Below are 23,000 nucleotides of genomic sequence, written 5' to 3'. Positions count from 1 at the left end.
TTAGTAAACTGGAGCAGAAACAAACCCCAAAATCCAGGAATCCCTTCCTGGTAAGAGGAGGAGCAGTTTGAAACAGCACCTTTAAAAAGCTTTCCCAACACAGGATCAACGTGGAGGCTCCCAAAGTTTACAAAGGGGGCTTTTCCTTAAAAAACACCTTCCAGAAAGAGGGGGGAAAGCCAGCAAATTGCTAATATTCCACATTCCAGGCTCGAGAACAACAAGACAACACCGTTGCATCACCAGGCTGTCCCGACACATCTCCCCTGAAACCTGATCCAAGCTGCTTCCCCAGAAAGATTCCGAGGGAACAACGGATCCCCCCCTCCTGCCCCCGAGCCCCTAAAAGACAAAAGGAAGTTCTGTTCAAAAAAAAAAAAAAAAACAGTTCGCTACAGATTCCTGGCTACTTTGTTTCTTTAATCAATGATCTCATTTGTTCACTTTTTTGCAGTGTTTTCCTCCAAAAATAGCAGATACTAAAAAAAAATAAAATAAAATAAAAAAATAATTTCTTCCTCTTATCTGGTGGTTGGATGAGAGAGGATCCAGCAGATTTTATATTTATTTTTTTTTGTGCTTTTCTTCTACATAGAGACAAAATAAATAAAATTTCCCTCCTTAAATTGACAGCATGCTTATACATATATTAAAAAAAAAACACTAAAGAGATGCATAAAGCTTCGCTGCCTCAGTCTTAAAAGTCAAAAATTGAATTAAATTAAATAGATTAGGGGGGCAAACACAGTCCAAATATAAGGCCAGTGCCAGCTGCTTATTGTTTTCAATGCTACAGCTTCAGATCTACCCCAAAACATGACATTTGTACTCATTCTAGGGGGGCCAATCACATATATATAGAATATATATGCATATATATATAGTATATATATGTAGTATATATATATATATAGCATATATATATATTGCATCTATATATATATAGCATATATATAGATGAGAATACATATATATACATATATATAGCATATATGTAGATGAGAATACATATATATATACACATATATATATGAGAATACATAAATATATATACACACACATATATATCATATATACACATGAGAATACATATATATACACATATATATAATATATATACATGAGAATATATATATACATATATATAGATGAGAATACATATATATACACATATATATAATATATATACATGAGAATATATATATACACACATATATATAGATGAGAATACATATATATATACATACATATATATATACATACACACACACACACACACATATATATATATATACACACATGAAGGATGTGTATATATATATATATATACAGGAAGACAAGCCCCAAATAGTTCACATATTTTTATGAAGTCTCTAATTTACCACAACAGATAATCCCAAATAACACGCTGGCAACAACCTACCAGAGCTTAAAAATAAAGCCCTGGAAGGGGCCAACTCCAACTGAATTTCCATGTTTTTCAAACATCAGGCAGCATGAATGGAAAAACCTGCCTATCTGTATTTATGATATGAGGGCCCAGGTTCTGCTTGGCCACATTTTTCTCCCGACTTAGGCTGGGTTTGTTTCCTTTGGCAGAGGAGGGGGGAGGATACAAGGCAACATTATCCTATGGCTCCCTGGATCTAAACCTTGGGAATATCACCATTTGATCCGGCAGGATTTGTTGTGCAAACAATTGTCAACTGTGCCGCTTCCCTCACTTGGGGATTTTTCCTGAGCCAGGCAAACCAAGGGCCCCAATATTTCAGCTTTTATTTACATTGCAGGCCTCTCCTCCTTCAGCAAGACACCAAAATAATTGTGTTTTTAACGCCACTGAAAATGCAGACTAAGCAAAAATTATGACAATATATATATTTTTAATCCCAGGCTTCAATTTTGCCTCATATCACGATAATGAATTAATATACTCCTTAATATAGGTTTAAGATACCAGATGTTGTTGCACGATAAGGGTTTTTAAAATACTGCTTGCTTACTTTAAAATGTTCTCTGGAGAACAAAAAATATCTATGGAAAAGAAAAATTGCATACTGAATTTAACCTGAGTAATAAATGAGATTCTTTTATTCTTTCTTGGAAACCTAAAAAGGAATTTCCAAGCGTTTCACCGTTTGGTTTTCGAGTCCATTTAATGCTCCTGAAAGCGAATATTTCAGGTAAAACCCATTTAAACAAACAACAAATGCAGCTTGGGCATGTCCAGCTCCCTCTGCCACGTCCCTCAGCTCCAACCCAACGGAGCAATGATGGAAACTGCTCCACACTTTGTCCCTCAGCCATTCCCATGGGAAGGAGAGGAGGCAGAGGAGATTTTTGGGGATGGGAGCACCTGTCAAGCTGCAGATAAACCGAGCTGAGCAACTCAGCTCACAAAGGTCTATGAATAGCCCCTGATTCCTGCTCCCTGTGCCAGATCCAAACAACAACAGGGAGGTGGAGGGCTCAAAACACAGAGCCTGGGAGCCAAAGAGTTTAAAACAGGGCTTAGAAGTTGAAATTATCTATTTTTTACACCTCTTTTATGCCTTATTTTTATATATATATATATATATACACACGCACGTGCATTTGTGTATGCAGCTAACCTCATTTGCATATGTGCTCACACGCTTCATAACATCACAATTTAGGAGGTTTTGACAAATTTTTACCTCTATTTAAAAACAGTGCAAAAGCCTGAACTCCTTTCCAGACGATTCATCAAGAAAAAAAATAATAATAAAAAAAAAATAAAAATTGGTATTGCCCTAATAAAGAACTGGGAGTTGGAGAGAGGAAAGGAGTCAGCACTTCTTCATTTCTTAACTGCTGCTTCTTGTTTTATTCCCACTTTGTTTAGCTCCAGCTACAGGGATCTAAAATTAAGGCCTCTTGAAAGCTGTGTCCAAAATTTCAGCCTTGGTTCCTGGGCAGGCCTATTGGAGACTGATTATTGCACCTCATAGTTCCAAAAAGAAATGCAAAGAAAAGCCAAGGAGAGCCTTTCACACGTTCAAGGAACTCTTTAAAAGAATAAGCAGGTCCTTAATGGCATTAAAAACAGAAAGAAACGGATCCTGTGCCTTTTTATTGTTGAAATCGAGGGTGATTTCCACGATCACAAAGTGATTTCCACTTCCACTGGGGCAGGAATAGGAACCCACACCAACAACACAGAATTAAACCCGCCAAGAAGCCCGAAAGAACAAACAGAATTCCCTGCTTTTCCTGAAGTTTTACCAGGATTTTTGCAAAGGAAGCTCAGCCCCTTTCCAAATTTGAGTCCCTGGCCATTAAGGGATGAGATTCAAGTGCTTTGTGCACGTGGCCCCTTAAGCCCATGGAGACAGTGGGACATTAGTGGGGCTCCAGATGGGCACGAGGGGCCTCCCACCTGGCTGCTGCTTCCCAGGAGGAACATCCAGGATAAGCACTGGCTGCTGATCCAGAAAGCAACGCTGGAGTTATGGACTGTATTCCAGCCACTCCTCTGCCACATGCGAGGACTAACAGGAGGAAAAACAAAAATAAATCTCCTGACAAAAGGGAATTAAATAGCCCACTGAAAACCAAGGCATTCCACTTGGACTGTGACTTAGGCCAAGATCTCCGGGGCTTTTTAACAAGGAAGAAAGACTGATCCCTCCACAACCAAAGAACCCCAGGACTGCAAGAAAAGTTCCATTATTCCAAGTATTGCATCATAAAGATTCTCCTCAAACATCCTCCTGCCCAGTCCAAATAACACCAACACATTCACCCCCCAAAGGGAGGAAGGTGAGGCAGCAAACTCCAAGGAAACACTGCTAAAAGACAAACATAAGTCAGGCCTAAACAGCATTTTTATAGGTCCTTGCTAATTCCAAACAATCTGCCCCAGAGTCCAACCAGGAATACAGGAAAATAACGATTAATTTTCTCTCAAAAGGTAAAGAACTGGAAAATCCACCCGAAGTTTTCCTACGAGCAATTACCAGTTCTAAATCCCTACTGATAACAGCAGCAAAAAGAGCTTAAAAACCCAAATAAAAGGAAACTGTTGCCTTTGAGTGGTAGCTGTTGATGATTCACAGTCTGTCTTAGCACAGGTTGAGGGATTCAATTCCTTCAGTTCTTGGAAGGCTGTGACAGCAGCCAGAAGCCCCAAGGTAGCCTGAGACCCCTTTGTGGGTCCTGCAGAAATGCAGGAACTGCCTCCAACCCCACCCAGAATCCCAGTCCCACCCAGTGGCTCCTTCAGAGGGACCTTCACTCCCCAATCCTCTCAAATCCACCTCTGTCCTTCCAGCACAAACTTGGCTGCAGGAGCTGGAGGCCTATGGAAGCGAAGGTTTATCAGGAATTTTATCTCTAGGATTTAAAGTAAGGGAAGCCCCTGAATTATCCTGCCCGGCTTCGGAATTCTGCTGGAATTCTGGGAATTTTACTGTGCAACCATACTAAACCAAACCATACCTATCTGAGACTCTGAAACACAGAGAGGTTGTTAAATCCCTGTAAGAATTAAGGTATCTCATCACTGGAGGCCATGGAAGCTGGGGGCAGAGCTGCAGCTCCACATTCACAGGGAGCACAATCCCGGAGCCGCTCCAGGATTCCATGGGCAGATGAAAGGAGATCAATGGGATCTCAGGTTGAGAAAAGCAGCACTGTCACGAAATAAAAAAGGAAATTACATCCTTTACTCTTGGACAGGCTTTTGCTGCCCAAGTCCTGCCCGCAGCAAACTGAAAAGGGAGCCCCACGTTCCAATGACAGGGTTTTATACACGGGTCTGTGGAGTTTAACGACCATTATCCATGTTCTTTTCACGTTTAAACCCAAAATTAGTAGGAGCAGAAAGAAAACTCATGGCAAACTATTAGAAAGAACTACGGCCCTGGCTGCTGCCTTCGGTTCTCCACCACAACACCGTCAAATATCAACCCAACTCCGTTTTCCTCCCATCCTTCCCACCCCACCAAATCGAGGATTTCGCAAACTCTCCTCACCCTGATCACAAAACTGCTGCTTCACACAAGACAGGAACGTACGGATTAGAAATGGGAGACACACCAGCACGTCAGGAGAGCTCTTTCTTGTGGGCATCCTCCAGGGATGACACACACTCCCTGCTGACCACCATCGAACCGGGATGCCCCTCTGGAATACACACCCATGGCCTACTCCATGGCCCAGCATCCAGCACTTAATTGACCAAAAACAAACCAAAGCACTCAAACCGCCCTTCTGAAATTACAGAGGACGTAATTAAGCCCCAGGAATAAGCAGACAACAGCAATTTTAATATAAACATCCTACTTGTGGAGAGGACTCCGATTCCAACTTGGCCTTAATGTCCCAACTCTTACTCCTGGATCCTTGCAAAGGCCTCTCCCAACATTTCCTCGAGCCCAGAACTGAGTTTGACATTTAAACCCACCGCATTTTTAACCTATTTCAGACATTTTGACACGCAACCAGCAGAAAACATGGTCAGGTCAGACCACCGGTAGTACCTGATGGAGACATTTGGCCTTCCCAGCCAGCAAAGCCACGGCAAAACAAGATCCCGACATATATATTTGAACAAATCATTGCCCAAATATAGCCGGGCACCAGAGACAAACCAGGGGCTGCCACCAACCACCCCCCGACCCCGCAAACACCGAGCCCAGCCCCTGGGCTGCCTATCCCTGGAAGTTCAGCTGCGGGAGAGGGTCTTTGTACAAGTGGTCTTTGTACCTTAATAACTCAAACAATAAGTCAAACAACGGCCTGAGGCCCGGGGCGGAGGGGGGCGGGGGGGGAAAGGGGGAGCAGCCCAGGGGGGGGCTCGGTGTTATCCCGGGAAAACCCCACTTTGGGGACACTCAGCACCGCCCCGAACTTTGCCACCGTCGCCCCCCCCCCTCCTCCCCTCCCGCACCCAGAGGGGCATCCCCGGAGCATCCCCCGACAACAAAGCTGGGCCGGGGGGCGCCGAGAAGGGGCCGAGGGTGACAGGCCGGGCCCCCCCCGGGGCAAACAGCGGGTAAACAGGGGGGTGAGCAGCGGGTAAACAAACCCCCCCCCCCGCGCCGCCGCTCCCCCCGCACTCACCTCAGGGCCCCCCGGGCGCGGGGAGGAAGGCGGAGACGCACACAAAGGGTAATAAAGGGGGAGGAGGAGGAGGGAGCGGCGCTCCGCGGGGCCGCCCCCGAGGGACGGGGGTGGGGGGGGTGTCTCGGTGCGTTCGTGTGTGTGTGTGTATGTGTGTATGTGTGTGTGTGCGTGTGCGTGTGTGTGAGGAGCGGGGAGGGGGGGGATGTGGAAGAAACTCCCCGGCGGGGCCGCGGGGGGGGGGCAGCGACTCGGGGCCCCCCGCCCCCGCCTCGGCGCGGCGCTGCTTCTTCGTGTGCGTGTGTGTGTGTGTGTGTGTGTGTGTGTGTGTGTGCGCGCGTGTGTGTGTGTGTGCGTGTCCCTTCTTCAGCGGCGCGAACCACCGGCCGTCCCGCCGCCGCCCCCCCCCGCGCTCCTCCTCATCGCCGCCGCCGCTGTCGGGAAGGAGGAGGAGGAGGAGGAGAAGGAGCAGAAGGAGGAGGAAGAGGAGGGCAGGCAGCAGCGGCGGCCGCCACCGCGCATGCGCCCCGGGGGAGCTCGGGAGGCCGCGGGGAGGGAATGGGAGGGAGGGGGGGGGAGAGAGAACGGGGGGTGGTGGTGGTGGGGGGAGAAACTTCCCACAGCGCCGCGCGCGCCGCTCCCGGAATCGGATCCGGGACAGGGAGGAAGGAAGTGGATGATGGGGGAGGAGGGAAAAAGGATTTGGGAGGGGGAAGGGGAGGAATGGACGGGGGAGGAAGTGACGGGAGAGCGGGGAGGGAGGGGCGGGGGGGTGACGTGAGGGGGCGGCGCGCGCGGGGCGATGGGAGCGCGAGGGGAAACCGCCCTCAGGGGAGGGAGGGAGGAGAGGCGGGAAAGCGGCGTGAGGGGACAGCGGGGAGGATCGGGGAAGGCTGTGCGGATGAGCACAGGGTAGGTGAGCACAGCCCCACACAGCCCCCCTCAGCCCGGGCGGGAATGCCGGGGATGCGCCCCCCGCCCATCGTCCACCCCCCGCTCCATCCCCGCGGGCTCCGGCAGCGCTGAGGGCGCCGGCTCTGAGGGAAGGGAGCTCTAAAGGTTTTGAGGGCCCAAGGGCTGGCGGGGAGGGGGCTCGGGTGCTGAGGGGGGTTCGGGTGTCCGGGGGTCGCTGGGATGTGGGGGCCGAGGCGGGGGCTGAGGGGAGGGTGTGCGGTGGTTCCTGCCCTCAGGGGCGGGAGGAGAGGCGGGAAAACGCCGCGAGGGGAAAAGGGGGGAATGGTGAGGCCGGGACAGGTTAAGGCGGGCAGCACCCCCCGGATCGCCCTCCCGAGCCCCTCAGGGAACCCCCTCCCGTTCCCTCATGGTCCTCACAGACCCTCCCAGCCCCCTAAAATCCCCCCCTCTCAGAACCTCCCCCTCTGCCCCCACCCAGCCCCTCATCAGGGTCCTCACAGACCCTCCTGGCCCTCCAAAATCCCCCCCTCAGAGCTCCTACCCCGCCCAAGCCCCCCATGGATCCCTGTAAGCCCTTTAGGGACCCCCATTCCCTAATGGGTCCTCTCAGTCCACCCCCTCAAATCCTCCTCTCAGAGCCTCTCCCACTCCCCAGCCCCCCAAAGCTCCTCATGGACCTCCAAGCCCCTTGGGCCCCCCACGTTCCCTCATCAGGGTCCTCACAGACCCTCCCAGCCCCCCAAAATCCCCTCCCTTAGAGCTGCACCCTCCATTCCTACTGCCCCCCCTCCCAGCCCTTCATGAGCCCTCTCAGGGTCCTCACAAACTCTCCAAGAACCCCCCATTCAGAGCCCCCCCCACTCTCACAGCATTCCCATGGCCCCCCAAACCCCTCAGGACCCCCCAGTCCAATGAAGCCTCTCAGAGCCCTCCCAGTCCCTCCCCTCTCTGGTCAGAAACCACCCTCAGGTCCCACTCAAGCCCCCCATTCCCCTCAGCCCCCTCCATAATCCCCCGAGGACCCCCCCAAATCCCCTTCATAGCACCCTCTGGCATCCCTAATTCCCTCAGCGCCCCCAAAATCCCCCTGAGAGCATTCCCTGGCACCGCTGATTCCCTCAGTGCCCCCCCAAATCCCCCTCAGAGCCCACTCCAAACTTCCCAGTCCACTCATGACCCCTCCAAGGCCCCCTGATCCCTTCAGGATCTCCCCAAACGCCCCTCTGGAGTCATTCAGAGCCCCCCAGTCCCCTCAGGAGCCCTCCAAGTCCCCTTCAGAGCCAGCTTATCCAGAGAGATGCTGGGGTTATTGTTATCCAAAACACCCTAAACATTAATTAAAGTTAAGCACAAATGAATTCAAAAATGCTTTCAGTGTTTTGGGTCTAGCCAGGCAAACTGCATCGTTATTTGTTAAGAAAAAAAATATTCTTTACAGCTCTAAGTCTTTAAAAACAGCCAACATCTAAGTACAGTTTCTGGTGAATGTTATTTGGCGAGTAATATTTAGCATAACCTTTATGTTTTCTGCCTTCTTTCAAGATGAAATCTGCAATGAGTAAACGTAAGCTGAAGGACACCTGTGGAGCAAGTGCTGAGTGCATTTCACAGGTCAGGAACAGCTTCATTCCTGACTTTGGTTTTGAGTTAGGGAATTTTCCATCCTCTGCTACCCACATAATTCCATGGGGTTTTTTTTTATTGGACCAGTTAAAAAGACTTGTGCAGATACTGGATGTAATTTCTGGGGCTGTAAATGGGTTTTGTATTTCTTTCAGCTTCTCTCACCTGACTGTTTCCTTCAAGTGTTACAGTAACAATCTACTTCTTGGATCCTTAATAAAAAATGTTAAGGGGTGTCCTTGTGCTTCTGCAGCTGTTCGTGGCAACAGATTTGCATAAATCTATTTTTTATCTAATTAGATTCTTTATTTTCTAGTTTGTAGGGCAAATGAGGACCCAGGTGACTTTTTTTAGCGGCTGCCAAATGAGTGTTCAGTTTGTTTGTTTGTTTGTTTAACCTTTTATTCTTCTGTTTTCTGAAAGTGGCTGCTTAAACCTGTCCTGCATCTTGTAGGGAATTACCTCTGGGTCAGTGATTTGTTACATTTCCATCTCTTCCCTTCATTTACCTGTCAAATCTATTTATAGCAGGAAAGCTTTTTCACTTGTGAAGGGGCAATGCTGTTCAAATTATTGATTTAAACAGAACAGAGCTGGAAATTAAATCAGTGAGACTTCAGTAGGGAAAAATAAAAGTAACTAAAATCAGGCTGCTCCAGTGTGGGTCCCTCCCATTTTAGAGGGCCATCACTAACAGTTTGCAATTTGAAATTCATTGGCACTGAGCACTTAAATTGGATACCAAATGTTGTAAAAGAATGGAGCACAGAGGTATTTTTGGATTGCTTAAGTGAGTAGTAGAGTCCTTTAAATTCTTAAAAATTGGGATTGCTGCTGCTGAAGTGGCAGGGTGGAATCTGCTGTGGTGCTGAAGGTTGGCTCTTTGGGAATCGAAGATACAATTGTAACTAACAAAGGAGCTGATGTAATTCTGGTGACACAAAGATACAATTTGCCTGAGTTTTCTCTTTTATATAATATTTATACAATATTCTGCCTGCTGCAACTTTATTTTTACCTTCAAGGCCCCCGTGTCATTGAAGACAGCAAATATTTACATGTCACAGAATATTTGCAACCCCACAAACGTGCACATTTCACAATTATTCCGTTGCTATATTTACACTGTTGGAACACTGTGGTGTTGGAAGCACCAAAAATTCTTCTTGGGTAAAAGGAGATAAATTCTTCTCTTTGTAGGTGCAAAAGATTCTACGTGAAAGGTTCTGTCACCGTCCCAGTGCTACTGGAAAACTGTTTGGGATTGAATTCCAGTACAGGTGAGTCAGCAGCCTCAAATAGAGTCATTTCTAATTGAACTACAGGAGAAAAAAAAATCAGGTGAAGGCAGAAGCTTCTGCTGCATCTGTTTTTCAGAATTATACTGGCTTAAATGACCTGCAGCACAGTGCTTCCAAAAATTCTTTGCCTCAGATTTTAAGAGGTTTTGTACAACTATTCCTTGCTGGTTTTGTCAGGCTCTGAGTTTTGGATTTCTTGTCCTTGTTTCACACCTGTAATTCCTGGAACAACTTTATTTATTTATTTATTTATTTGAACCTGAAAAATACTTTTAATGCACGTTCTGAGCCTTTGTTTACTGGCCTGGCCAAGCAAAAAGTTAAATTCTCTTGCTGTGAATCTTTATTTTCACTTCACGTTTCCTCCTGTCTGTTGGCAAGCTGTGTAGAAACTACATTTAAACTTTGGATGGATTATAGAATTTAAATTTAAACCTCATGGGTTTTGAAGTAGAAACCCCTATTTAAAACAAACCTGCTTCTCGGGGTCACCCAGATGTGAAGGGCAGAGTTAGGAAGAAGTGACTTACTGTGACAGTAACAGTGTCCCAATCCCAAACATCTTCCAGATGTGGGTCAAAGTCTGAAAAATAGCAACTGTGTATCCAAAGAACTTGTTTTAAACCATCAGTTTTTTCCCAAGAGTAACTTTGTGCAAGTGGAGTCACCTGATGTGAGCACTGATTTCTTCTACAAGAGAGAAAGTTAAACATTGAATAAAAAGTGTAGTGTTACCTGCATGCAGGTATTTATTTATGTTTATATCCTTCCCAGCTCTTGCTTTTCCTTTCCCAAGATGGATCAGGGCTCTTGGCTGCAGTTTGCTCTCAAACAGGGAGCAAACCCCCATCCTACAGCTGTTCCATGGTCAGTAGTTTTTAGGAGTCCTTTAAATATGGTGTGAGGTGATGAATCTGCCTAAAGGTAATTTAAAGTTGTCCTTTGTCCCTTCTCTTGGGTAGCAATGGAAAAATGAAGCTCACTATTGCTGTTACCATTCACAGGATTGCAATGCCTAAATTTAGGCACTAGATCAGTTTTGTGAAGACTGTCAAAAATGAATATATTCCACCAGATTATTCATTTTTACTGGTTTTCCTCTAATGTGTTAGCCAGCCTTCCTTTTTGGTGTGTGGTACCACAGGAAGCAATCCTTTTCTTAAAGAAAGAAATAACTATTGAAGTCTGTCCTTTCGTGGTGGGGAAAACTGCAGAACTTTATGAATTAGTGACACCCTCAACTTCCTTCGTGTTTTAATATTTTTAACTATTTTAAGAGCTCTGATCACTCAGCCCTCTGTGCTTTATTGCATTACATTTTGCATGGCCTGAGAGGAAGCTGAAAAGGTAGCAGGTTTTCTCTTACTCTCTGAATTTTCCCGAGTTTCAGTGAATGTTTTCTGCTTGGAGGTTTTCATCCTGTTGCTGTTTCCATCCCAGGCATTTGCTGGAGCTGCTGAAAAGAACCACCTTGCATGGAGAGAGTAATTCTGCCCTCATCGTTGGGCCCAGAGGATCAGGGAAGACCACGGTAGGAGCACCCATTACAAGTCCATCAAATTAAGCAAATCCAATTAAACACGAGCTGCACGACCCCACTGAAGTCCTGGGAGCTTCTGGAGCTGCATTTTCATCTCTGCTTCTTTTTAAAGGAGTGGTTCACATATAAATGCAAAACATTCCAGGACTTCTCGTGAGCTAATTCTGTGGAGCAACAACGTGGAGAAATGGGCTCCTTACAGTTGTCTTTGCAATTAAAACCACCTTTTGATCACTCTGTAATTAACCTGCTCTTTCTGTTGGGCCCCCCACTGTAAAAATGACTGGAAAGGCATCCAAAAGCTGTAAAAGTCTCTATAAAAAATGATCAGGTGTCTTAATCCTGTTTAAAACGTGTCAAGGAATGTTGTTTCCTAAATGGCCAGGAGGTATCCTGGTGGTGGTTGTGGTTTCTAAGTTGTATTTTAGAGGAACTCCCTTTTATTTGAAGCATGTGAAGGGATCCTTCAATATTATCACTCAAGTCTTTTATGTTTGCATCAATATATAATGTGCTAAATAGATTGGCTGTTACTGCAGGAGGTATTCAAGATGGAACAATTAGAAAAATTCCACTGGAAGTCTTCCCAAGTGGCCTTCAGGCTTTTAAAGAAGTTGAATAGAAATAAGTTGATAAATGTTAAACATATCCAGGCTGACACCAGTCACCCTGTCACTTTGTTGGTCGCTTGTTTTGCATTTCCAAACCAGTGTTGGCACCTTTTCCTGTTGCCCAAGGTGCTCCAGAGGAAGGATAACCCCCAAAATACCATGGAGTGGTGGTGGGGAAGGAGTTGATAAACCAGTGACAATTAATCTTCTCATAATGAACTTCTGTATTTTTTTTTTTCTTCCCAGTTATTAAATCACGTCTTAAAAGACCTCAGGGAAATGAAACAAGTTAGAGGGAACCTCCTGGAAGTTCACCTGAATGGCAAGTAACTCAGCATGGATCCAATGTTATGTTATATCCAGTTCTAATCCTGTATATCCTGAATATTTATACAGTTTGGTTTCAGCAATTGAGTGTGGCCTCAGTTCTGGGTTTGTCTGTGAGCTCCAAAATGCCTCTCTTTGTGTTTCTCTGTGCAGAGACAACTTTTGTGCTTTGAGTGACCAAATTAAGCAACTTGTTCAATATGGAAAGTTCCCGCCTAGCCCAAATTTTTTTTAAAAAGGCAAAGCTTTGGAAGGCTGGAAAAGGAGGGAGAGAGAAGCTTCTGGGTGAGTTTCTAGTGGGAGTGAAGGAGAACTGCCAGTTCTTCATGAACATCACTTTTTATTTCAGGGCTCCTGCAGACGAGTGATAAAGTGGCCCTGAAGGAGATCACCAGGCAGCTGCAGCTGGAAAACGTGGTTGGGGATAAAGTCTTTGTGAGTATCTTCACTCAATTCCCTCCAAAACCCTTGTCTGGAAAACTGGCTTTGTGGAATGCTTGGAGGAGGAGGAAGAAAGGACAGGCTCTCTCAACAAGCCCCTAAATGGACCAAACTGAAGCACTCCAAAGAGACTTTATTCAGAGGGGTGGCGTAGGTGCATTGGTATTTTTAGTGTGTAAATATATATGCAGCCTTTTCTATTTCATAGGGAAATCTGCCCAGGCTTCCTCAAGCTCTCATTTTGCATGGAATTTCCATTAAAATATTTGCTTCTGTTGACCTTTTCCCAAAGACAAACTCATTTACATAGGTGCTGAATTCAGTCATTAAGATTAAATCTCATTTATTTGAGTGTGAAATAACTTGGGCCACACTGATCAGAGCTACCAGAGCTTGCTGCCCCTGACTCAGGGAGTGTTCTGGATTTGCAGGAATGTTCTTCTCTCCACAGAAACATTCCCTTTTCTTCTGGAACTCGCATTCAGGGAGTAAATTGGCTTTTCTGCCACCCTTGACAGGGCTTGTGCTGTTGGGTTATCCTTATTTCCCATCTCCCAACTGGTGTGTGAGGTGAGAAATGCAGTGCATGTGTGTAAATTTGTGTGTAACTGGAGCAGGATGGTCACAGTTATTTGTTGTTTTCTGTCATGAGTGTTTCGTCCTTTCATCTCTTTTAATAAAGCTGCAAATTAAAACAAAACCTGCATCCTGCTCACTCTCAGTGGAACACAATAGGTGGCACTTTTTCCACGTGTGTAGCTGGAAAATGAGGATGCAACAGCTATTTAAGGGAAGATGAAGCTACTTGTAAATTTAGCCTATTGCAGACATTCTTCTGATCAGTAATTTTTGCCTGTCTGAGGCACTTTGGGGATTTCAGGCTGGAAAAAAAAACCAAGGTGGATGGATGTAGAATTAGCCCTTATTTTTCTTGCTCTGAAGAGGTTGTGATTATACAACCTGAAGTGACAGAAGGTTTTGGAAGGGGATGGCCTTCAGTCCCTGCCTGAACTTCAAACAATTCAGAGAATCCCATCAAAAATCTCTTTTTCTTCTCCGTGCAGGGCAGTTTTGCTGAAACCCTCGCGTTCCTCCTGGAAGCTTTGAGGAAAGGTAAGGAAAAATAAACCTTTGGTGGGAATTGTTGTGCCCTCCCCTGTGGCCAGAAATGCTGCTGGGCAGAACAAAGTCAAAACCTGCCCAGCTCTTCAGTGTGTTCTTCTTTCTGCCCCGTGAAAGGAGGGCTTAGTTAAGAGTTAAAGATGTAAATATGTCAATCACTCAAGCTGTAATTAGTGAAAGCTGTAGAGGGGGAGCTCTGGTGGTGGAGTTACCTGCTGACTTTGCAGCTGCTCTGCAGGAGACCGAACCAGCAGCTGCCCAGTGCTGTTTGTCCTGGATGAGTTCGACCTGTTTGTCCATCACAAGAACCAGACCCTGCTCTACAACCTCTTTGACATCTCCCAGTCAGCACAGACTCCAGTCACCATCATCGGGCTCACCTGCAGGCAGGTAAGAAACTGCACCTCCTCCTTCCTTTTTTAAAGTGCCTTTGGCCTTACCTGGAATGCTTTCTCCTCTCCTGGAATGGTGTTTTATTATTCCCTAAGAGACTTTTCTAAATTAAGAGTTTTTCTCGCTTCGGAATCGGGAAGGATATGACAATAATAATAATTTGTGCTGAGAGCAAACATCAGATGACCAGAAAAAAAAAACCCTGCAGAGCCTTCAGTTTTACTGCAAGAGGAGCAGGTTTCCATTTCTAAGGAGACTTGTCTCCTATTACACTGTTTTATATTATATTATATTTTACTCTTTGGAGGAGCTCCTGGGCATTTCACTTTCTTGGTCAGCAAGAACAGACTTGTTCTTGCCCTTTTTAAGCCCTACAGTGCTTAAAAAAGATTCCTTGTCCTCAGGCCAACGATTTCAGCACTTCAATAGGGCACTTTTCCTGTAACATTGGCACGTTCAAAATGGCTTTAGGATCCACGTTAAATTTCCTGTGATATATTATGTGATTATGTATCTAATCAATTTGCAGCACTTGATAAAGATTAAACTGTTTTCTGAATGAACTGGGTTGCTGGTGAGGAAGAAAAATAATTAAGATATTTGATCAATGCTGAATCTGGGGTTTGTCTGGGTTTAGGTGATACTTTTTGAGTGTAATTAAGGAATTCTTCAGAGCTGCCCCACAGTCACGGTGATAGTTGTTTCTGAGGGGTTTTTTTTTTGCTCTTAAGTGGTTTTTTTTGGTTTTTTTTTTTTTTTAAGCTGTATTCTCTCAGTCCGACAACAGGCCCGTGGTGTGACCACACAGACAACTTGCCTGGAGTTTTGGATGAAATGTCAGGATTCCAGGCTTAAGGAGCTGAACCATTTCCATAATCTGTGGGGAAACGTTGCAGGGTTTCCTAGCAACTGCTGATCCTGTGTGATGTGGGGCATCACGTGGGCTGGGGAGAGGGCTGGCAGGCATTTCCAGGCACAGCAATTCAAACAGGCAGCAAAGCTCTTGTTGGAACATGTGAAGCCTGAGAATTTAATAATTCTTTCTTTTTTTTCAGCACCTTTTACTCGGGTAATTTGTCTGTACCGTAGCAAAGAAGGCACTAAATTAATATCCTTTTTTAATTAGTGTTCTTCCTTTTTTTTTAAATCGAGGATATCCTGGAGCTCCTGGAGAAGAGAGTAAAATCAAGGTTCTCTCACAGACAGATATATTTGATGAATTCCTTTGATTTTAAACAGTACATTAAGATATTTAAGGAGCAGCTTTCCCTTCCTGCTGAATTTCCTGATGAGCCTTTTGCACAGAAATGGAATGACAATATTCAGGTATTTAAAGCTTTTTGTACTTGGCTTCAGTAAAAATTCTACAGTAGGACCAGTTTGTAAGTGTAAAGCTTTTACCTAAGATTGGTACTTCCTTTCACTGTTTGAGTTTATGGAATTAATTAAATTATGATGGAGAATCATTGCTTATTGAAGTTTGGAGGTAAAATGGTCACAGAAAGTTGAGGTTAGACCTGAAGAATTGTATTGTCACCCATAAGCTGAGCTCTTTCAAAGAATTAGTTAACTCTTATTTTTCCAGGTGAGTATAAATTTGAGATGATTTAAATGTCACTTTATTTTTATTTTTTAGCACCTCTCAGAGGATAAAATTGTGCAGGATGTGCTGCAGAACCTTTTCCACCACACCAAGGACCTGCGCTCGCTCTATTTCCTCTTGGTATGTGTTTGGAGATATAGATATATATTTATATATAAAACACCTTTATTTACAACAGTCAATAAACAGCTCTGGTGGTTTTTCCAGCAGGGTTTTGGTTTCTTGCAGCTTCATCAGTCCATTCTGTGCCAGTGGCCGTGGGTAATTCCAGCTCCTGTGTTCCAGGTGCCTTGTAAGGGTGTCCTGTTTAATTCAGGCCTTTGGGTGTTTGACTCTTTCCAAGGCTTTCCATTTATAAAGCAAAAATGTAGGTGAAATACTTCAAACTGCTTTTTCCTTTCTGATACTCTTTTTGGTTTCTGGTGAATCCTAAAAGCTGCTCTTGTTGAAACCTACTTTTTCTGCCATTAAGTCAGCTGTTGCATCCCAATATTCCTCCTCTTTCACTAAATCTGTTCCTGTACTAAACCTTCTTTTTCTTCCTGCTAAACCTGCAACCTTGCTCTTCACATGGAGGAAATGCTTTTGCTTCCTTTTATCACCTCCAGGATCAGATAAAATCTCTTCATGATGAGGCACCACGTTGTTTCCCAGAGCTGGTTTCCTGTCTGGAGCAATCCAGGGAGCCCACCTGCCATCCCTAATTCATCCACTACTCTGACAATAGTCCAAAAAATGGGATATTCATCCCAAATCTTGAGGTGCTGGAGGCAACTAATCCATAGAAACGCTGAGCTGGAAGTTAACTCTGATCTCCCAAATGACCATGTTATCCAACATCAAGGGCCTGAGGAAGCTTCTGGAAGTTTTATTGGTAGTTTGGAATGTTCCCAGTTATCTTAGGGGGGAGAGAAGGAAGGGCTCCTCACTGTGTGGGGGAAAAATGGCCCTGGGAAGACTTCCACGTTCAGTAAGTAGGAGGGAATGCTGGCAGGGAACTTCCCCCATCACCACAATTCCAGATTGTTCCTAGTCCAGGGGCACCCCAGTCTGTCCCCGTGGCCTCAGTGGAGGCTGAGAGTCAACTTCCCAGTTGTTTTCTGCATCTCGTTCTGAACTTTCCCTTTGGAAAGGGGTTTTCCAATAAAAGCATAGGATACAGATAGGAGCAGGGATGAATGAGGAGTTCCTGGACAAACTCTGGAGAAGAGAAGGCTCTGGGCAGACCTCAGAGCCCCTTCCAGGGCCTAAAGGGGCTCCAGGAGAGCTGGAGAGGGACTGGGGACAAGGGATGGAGGGACAGGACACAGGGAATGGCTTTAAACTGAAAGAGAGTGGTTTGAGGTGGGATTTGGGGAAGAAATTAAGGGTGGGGAGGCCCTGGCCCAGGTTGCCCAGAGGAGCTGTGGCTGCCCCTGGATCCCTGCAAGTGTCCAAGGCCAGGTTGGAGCAACCTGGGCTGGTGGGAGGTGTCCCTGTGTACAAAAGCAGGAGTAAAACAGTTGTCAGTCCTTCTCGCAGCAGCTGCTGAAGTGCTGATCCATGGGAATGGATCCAAGCAGGTTCCTCAGGGTTTATCTCCTCCAGTGGGGAAGCTTTGAAGTTTTAAGCTTGGAAAACCTTCCTGGCAAAGGGGGGTTGTTGTAACTCCAGCTATTAGTGAGGTTTTCAATACGTGTACGTGGGAATTCTGTTCCTTAATGTTTCTAGTAGGTGACCGTGGGAGAAACGCGTTGCCGTGCATCCCGTCTCCGGGCAGGAATTGTCTGTTCCTCAGGAATGGGATGAGCAGTGTCCTGCTTGTTTGCAGATGCTGGCTGTCAGTGCAGTGACTGTGCACCACCCCCTGCTCACGGCAGCAGACCTGCAGGAGGCCAGCAGGCAGCACAGCACCGACTCCAAGGCCAACATCGTGCACGGTAAAGCTCAGCCTCTTCCCAAAAAACGCCTCTCAGGAGACAGGGAAGTGTCAGGTCCCTCCCTGAGATCCCCCTGAGGCAAGAGACAGGGATAACCTGAGCTCACTTGAGCTCATACATCTAGGGATAGAACTGCCAAATTATATACTTAAACTTTTTTGTGAAAACGACCCATTTCTTAACATTCTTGCTTCAGACACATGGAAAACAAATGTTCTCTCCAATTCTGGATTTTTTTTTTTTTCCATAATGAAGGTAAATAACACAAATGGGTGAGGCCTGGAGCATAAAAAAATAGAGGAACAGATCCAGTGAGTGAACTGCTTGTGCTTCTGATGTGCTTAAGGGGAACCCTGAGGGCTCTCGTCTTTGCCTGCAGGTTTGTCCGTGCTGGAAATCTGCCTCATCATAGCCATGAAACACCTGAATGATGTGTATGATGGAGAACCCTTTAACTTCCAGATGGTTTACAATGGTGAGAGGAATCCTGAGCTTCACAGACACCAAATCACTCCCTGTCCCCTCACTAATCCTTCTTTTAAAATCTGTTACTGACACAGAATTCCAGAAGTTCATCCAGAGGAAAGCACACTCCATGTACAACTTCGAGAAGCCAGTTGTCATGAAGGTGAGCCTGAAATGATATATTTTTTTTTTTTAATTGTAAAGCATTTAGAAACTGGTTTTATTTTCTAGAGCACAGATCTGAGGGGTCAGATGCAACCCCGGAAGGGAATTGGGGTGTTTTGGGGCTGGAAGGACGCCCTGCTCCCGGCAGGGGGTTTGGGAATGTCTGGCTCCTGGCAGGAATGACTTCACCTTCCCTTCCTCTGTGCTTTAGGCCTTTGAACACTTGCTGCAGCTGGAGTTGGTGAAGCCCCTGGAAAGGCCGTCGGCGCGAGCGCAGCGGGAATATCTCCTGATGAGGCTGCTGCTGGACAACACCCAGATCATGGATGCCCTGCAGGTGTATCCCAACTGCCCCACGGACGTGAAGCAGTGGGCAGCCTCCTCCCTCAGCTGGCTCTGAGCTCCTGGCACAGCAGAGCTCCAGCAGGGAAGTGCCAGTGCCAGGAGAGGGAACGTTACCCACAGGAGTGCGTTTGGATTAATGAATTCTTGGAAGAAGCCTCCCGCGCTGATCCATCTGGGATGGATTTGAAGGAGAACCACGCTGATGTTGTCTCCCAGCGGCCGGAACTGTGACTGACTCCAAGGCTCGGGTGGTTTAGCTCAGCTCGGTGCCAACTTCTCCTCATTGCACACAGTCTGCACTTGGAGAAATCCAACTCCTTGGAGTTTCTCCCTCCGGATCCTGGCTCAGGACACGCTGCCCTCCCCGTTCCGGTGTGGCCCCGGCAGTCCTGCAGCACAGCCACACCAGCCCACCTGTACTTCTCCTCCTCAAATCTGACTTGACCTGGAAAATTTACTCAATTAAATGTGTAATCACAGCAAAATTTACCTAATTAAACCTTTTAATCCCAACAAGCTTCAGCTGCAAATGGTGGTTTGTGCCACCTTCTGCCGTTTCCAGCCGAAGCGTGATGTGAGCAGTGTATCCCGGCACCAGGACGGTGTGGGAATGCCGATGGAGCCGGCTGGGAACGCTGCCCTGGACTTTGCTGTCAGCTCTGGGGTGAGAAGTCCTTTGCAGTCCAAGGGTTTTTGATTTTCCTCTTTGCTTCACAGAGGTGCTGTCTGCACACCTGCACATCCCGAGGGGCAGAGCAGGGGAAGAATCCTGGAATGGTTAGGGCTGGAAGGGACCGAGATCTTCATGATCCAGGTCCTGTAAGTGATGCCACTGCTGCGCACTTTGTATGAGATTTTCCCGCAGCAGCTCTTCTCCAGGAAGGAAAGTGTGGATTCAGCCAACCCCAATCTCCCTGTTTGAGTGGAGCTCATGTAGTTCCAGCTGGCCTTGGAAAATGGGAGGGGTTATCCACTGCTTCCTGGGGAGCTGGGGGACAGGCAGCTCTCAGGGAAGTGGTTGCTTTGCCCATCCCTGGAGAAGGAAGAGGCAGCCAAGCCCTGACCTCGGGCCGCAGCAGTGGGAATATCAGTGGCAGTGTGTGCAATTCCCAACACACGGCTTCTCCCTGCCCTTGGCAGCAGCTGGCACTGCCCTGGGAACAGCGTCTCACCCTCCTCAGTGCACTGCAAATAGGGATAAAAAACAAGGGATAAAATATAGGGAATGCTGGCGTGTCCTGACACAGAAGAGGTGAGTTTTCCCTCAGAAGTGCTGGAGTTGAGGCAGATTCTCCCTTTGCTTCTCACCATATTTGACCTGTAACACTGCCCCTTTCTCTTTTTTTTGCCACAAAACTCCCAGTTTGGCTCGAGAACAGCCCCACCTGTTGAAAACCAGTTTAAAAGGAGGCATTTGCAAGTCAGAGTAGTCACATTTTTTTATTTTCCCGTTGGGGGAATAGGGCAGAGTATACATTTGTATTTGTACAATATTTAACAATCACTTTATTGAGGGTTGGGGGGGAAGGGTTGGTTGGTTTTTTTAGCACTTGCAGAAACCCAGCAAGTACCTTTTGACAGTAGTACAACAACCTGTGCCCAAAACACTGACAAATACAGAGAGGAAAGGTAAAGAAATCGCTCCCCAAACTCGAGAGGGAACGAAGAGGAGATGGACTGAAACAAAATGAAAGGAGGAGGGAGAACAAAAGCAGTTCCTGCTGGTTGAGTATCTGAGGTAACAGATGTTCCATCAAGGATGCTACTGGAGTCCTGTTGCCCATGGATGTGTATTGCAGCTTCCTGTGTTTTGTACCAGAAATGTCTTACAAGAGGTTCAAAAACCTGGAGGAGGAGCAGAGGGGGGGCCCTACCGGTGGTGTCAGTGCTGAGGTGAGCAGGACCTGGCTTGTCACACCCAGAGCTGGCCTTGGAGCACTGCACCCGCCTGCCTTGGGTATTTCCATGTTTCTGGTGGGGTTTGGGAATAGCCCAGGAATATGGCAGCGCTGGTTGAGCACCCCCCGTGGGCCTGGGCTGAGGGGGAGCGTGAGCAGAGTCGTGCAGGACGGGGACAGGAACTTCTCAGCCTCTCACACAGAAACAACACCTGGGGCTCAGGGGCCACTCCAGGGCCATCCCTGCACTTGGAGCCAGGGGACAGGCAGGGCCAATGCCACGGTATTCCCTAGCACCAGGCTCCCTGGATCCTGCCCTGGCAGCTCAACTCAGTCAATGCTCCAGAAGCGAAAGCAGAATTCATGTCCAAACCCCTGTGAGAGCAGCTGGACAGGACAGCCCAGGGGAGACCAGTCTGACCGGTTCAAAAGCATTTCCAAGGAGCAGCCTGTTCTCAGGGACGCTACATCACGCTGTTAAATCCCAGGAAACGGGAGCAGGACAAGAACTGAGCTGGGATAGCCAAAGGCAGAGTGAAAAGGCAGAGGTACAAGTGCTGTGAGAACCCGAGTTTGAGGGAAACACAAACGATGGACGTTTTACACGTGCTCAGGGTTTGCATCAGATCTCAGGGAGCACGGAATTAAACTCCGTTTGCTCCAGTTTTGCTCCTTGGGAGCCCAGAGGTCTCAGGGAGTACAAGTGGGTTGGGATTTGTTCAGAACTCCGTTCCTGTCCTGTGTGTGTGGGAAGTTAAATTAAAACTGGATTAAAAAGGGAAGTGTCACAAAGTGGAATTCTCCCCCTTCCCGAAGTCCCCTTGGAGCAGGTCCCTCAGGCACAGCCGTGACCAACAGCCACACAGCCCTGGGTGGAACATCAGCCCTTCCCTCCCTCCCTGTATCCATCACATCCCACTGTTCCCAGGGAAGAAGTCCCCTCTCAGGGCTGCACAGATCCACGCTCCAGCCACCCTGCCGTGAGCTCCCAGCTGCACTGTTAAAGCTGTTTTCCAAAGACACGGACTGGACAGACAGGGAGAACACGGACACACACTCAGCACGCCAGGGGCCGCTGCCGGGTCTGCGCTCCAATTCCAACATTTATTGGACTTGGAATTTTGGGTGAAGGCTCCGATAAACGTGGGGAGCCAGCACTGGGAGCAGCACTGCGGCACCCAGCTCCCAGTCACCCTAATTCCAGCACGAGGTGTGACATCCTGAACTCCGGTGTTGGAGCTGGGAAAGCCACTTCCACGTTTTTCCTCCTTTTTGGCGAGTCTGTGCTGTGGATATTTGTTACCTCGGAATGGTCGTTGCGCACCGTGAGCACAACTAATTATCCCTGAAATTTCGCATCTGGAATCTGGAGCCAGAACTCTTTGTGTGACTCCAGGATAAACCTGTGGATCACAGGGAGCGTGAGCTGCACTCCTGTGGGATGGCACAAGCTTCGAGTGGAGGGAATTGCAAATATTCCAAGCAGAGAGTGAGGAACTGGGGGGGAACTGAGCTTCCTGAGGTGATCCTGGAACAGGGACACAGCCCCCACTGTTTGCTGGGACAGGGAACACGCGGCGACCTCGGCACGAACATAAATAGGAAAAAAAAGACTTTTTTTTTAAAAAAAAAAAAAAAAAGGAACAAGAATTCAGAGCTTTCCAGTGTCACAGCTCACAGAAAATTAAAAAAAAAAAAAAAAGTCATGCTTAAGTTTTCAAATATTCCTCAGACACAGCAAACCTAAATAGTATCAGTTAAATAAATGGATGAGATACTCTGGGAAACAGAGGGAAAAGCTTTCAACTAAAAGAGGAAGGAAAATTTTTCTCTCAATAAACAGCACTTTTTTTTTTTTTTTTTATACACAACAAGCGAGTACAAGAAAAGGCTAAAAAACACGGCTCTGGGAATGGCCATTCCTGGGGGCACCTTCCCCTTCTTAAATAACACAGGGATGGGGAATAACATCATTTACAAAACACGGAGCGGTTCATTATCCCAATTAGTGTTGTCGACGATAATTTAGGAGGTGGAACTGAGGTATACCTGGTTTTGAGGGAGGTTAAGTAATACTTGGAAGCCTCTTTGCTCTATCCCATTGATTCCTCTCGTTTCTGTACACGGAACAGCAGCACACGGAACATTCACAAGCTGTGTCGTAGTCGCGTCACAACGAGTCATTTTGATAGAAACGACGACGAATGCAATAAAAACAAAGTTACCCTTTTTTTGTCGGTTTGCT

The 23,000-nt window shown here is 46.7% G+C and overlaps 2 protein-coding genes across 4 annotated transcripts in view; one reads left to right on the top strand and one right to left on the bottom strand.

Moving 5' to 3' along the window:
* The window catches only part of MBD5 (methyl-CpG binding domain protein 5), a 108,814-nt gene extending 102,596 nt beyond the window's left edge, over positions 1–6,218 (bottom strand). For both annotated transcript variants that reach the window (XM_027721034.2, XM_027721033.2), the window contains exon 1: positions 6,088–6,218. The gene's annotated coding sequence lies outside the window, so the exon portion shown is untranslated. The remainder of the gene's footprint in view (positions 1–6,087) is intronic.
* Positions 6,219–6,927: 709 nt separating this feature from the next.
* On the top strand, positions 6,928–22,985 carry ORC4 (origin recognition complex subunit 4). 2 transcript variants are annotated; one of them, XM_027721038.2, is made up of 15 exons: positions 6,928–6,999; positions 8,545–8,613; positions 9,826–9,905; positions 10,701–10,793; positions 11,367–11,457; positions 12,324–12,399; positions 12,754–12,839; positions 13,910–13,958; positions 14,206–14,357; positions 15,513–15,686; positions 15,997–16,083; positions 17,774–17,882; positions 18,262–18,357; positions 18,443–18,510; positions 18,724–22,985. In XM_027721038.2, exons 2-15 carry the CDS (start codon positions 8,545–8,547, stop codon positions 18,910–18,912), a joined length of 1,419 nt encoding a protein of 472 aa, XP_027576839.1. In that variant the 5' UTR covers positions 6,928–6,999; the 3' UTR covers positions 18,913–22,985. The 2 variants fall into 2 exon arrangements, with proteins under 2 accessions (XP_027576839.1, XP_039234934.1); XM_039379000.1 differs by lacking the exons at positions 6,928–6,999; positions 10,701–10,793 and having other exon boundaries at positions 7,340–8,613.
* Positions 22,986–23,000: the final 15 nt, after the last annotated feature.

The sequence above is a fragment of the Pipra filicauda genome, unplaced genomic scaffold, assembly GCF_003945595.2.
Source record: "Pipra filicauda isolate LSUMZ 115617 unplaced genomic scaffold, ASM394559v2 scaffold152_size1767362_pilon, whole genome shotgun sequence".
In the NCBI taxonomy this organism is placed as follows: domain Eukaryota; kingdom Metazoa; phylum Chordata; class Aves; order Passeriformes; family Pipridae; genus Pipra; species Pipra filicauda.
The sequence above is the reverse complement of the archived record's forward strand: the minus strand, read 5'-3'. Positions and strand labels throughout refer to the sequence as shown.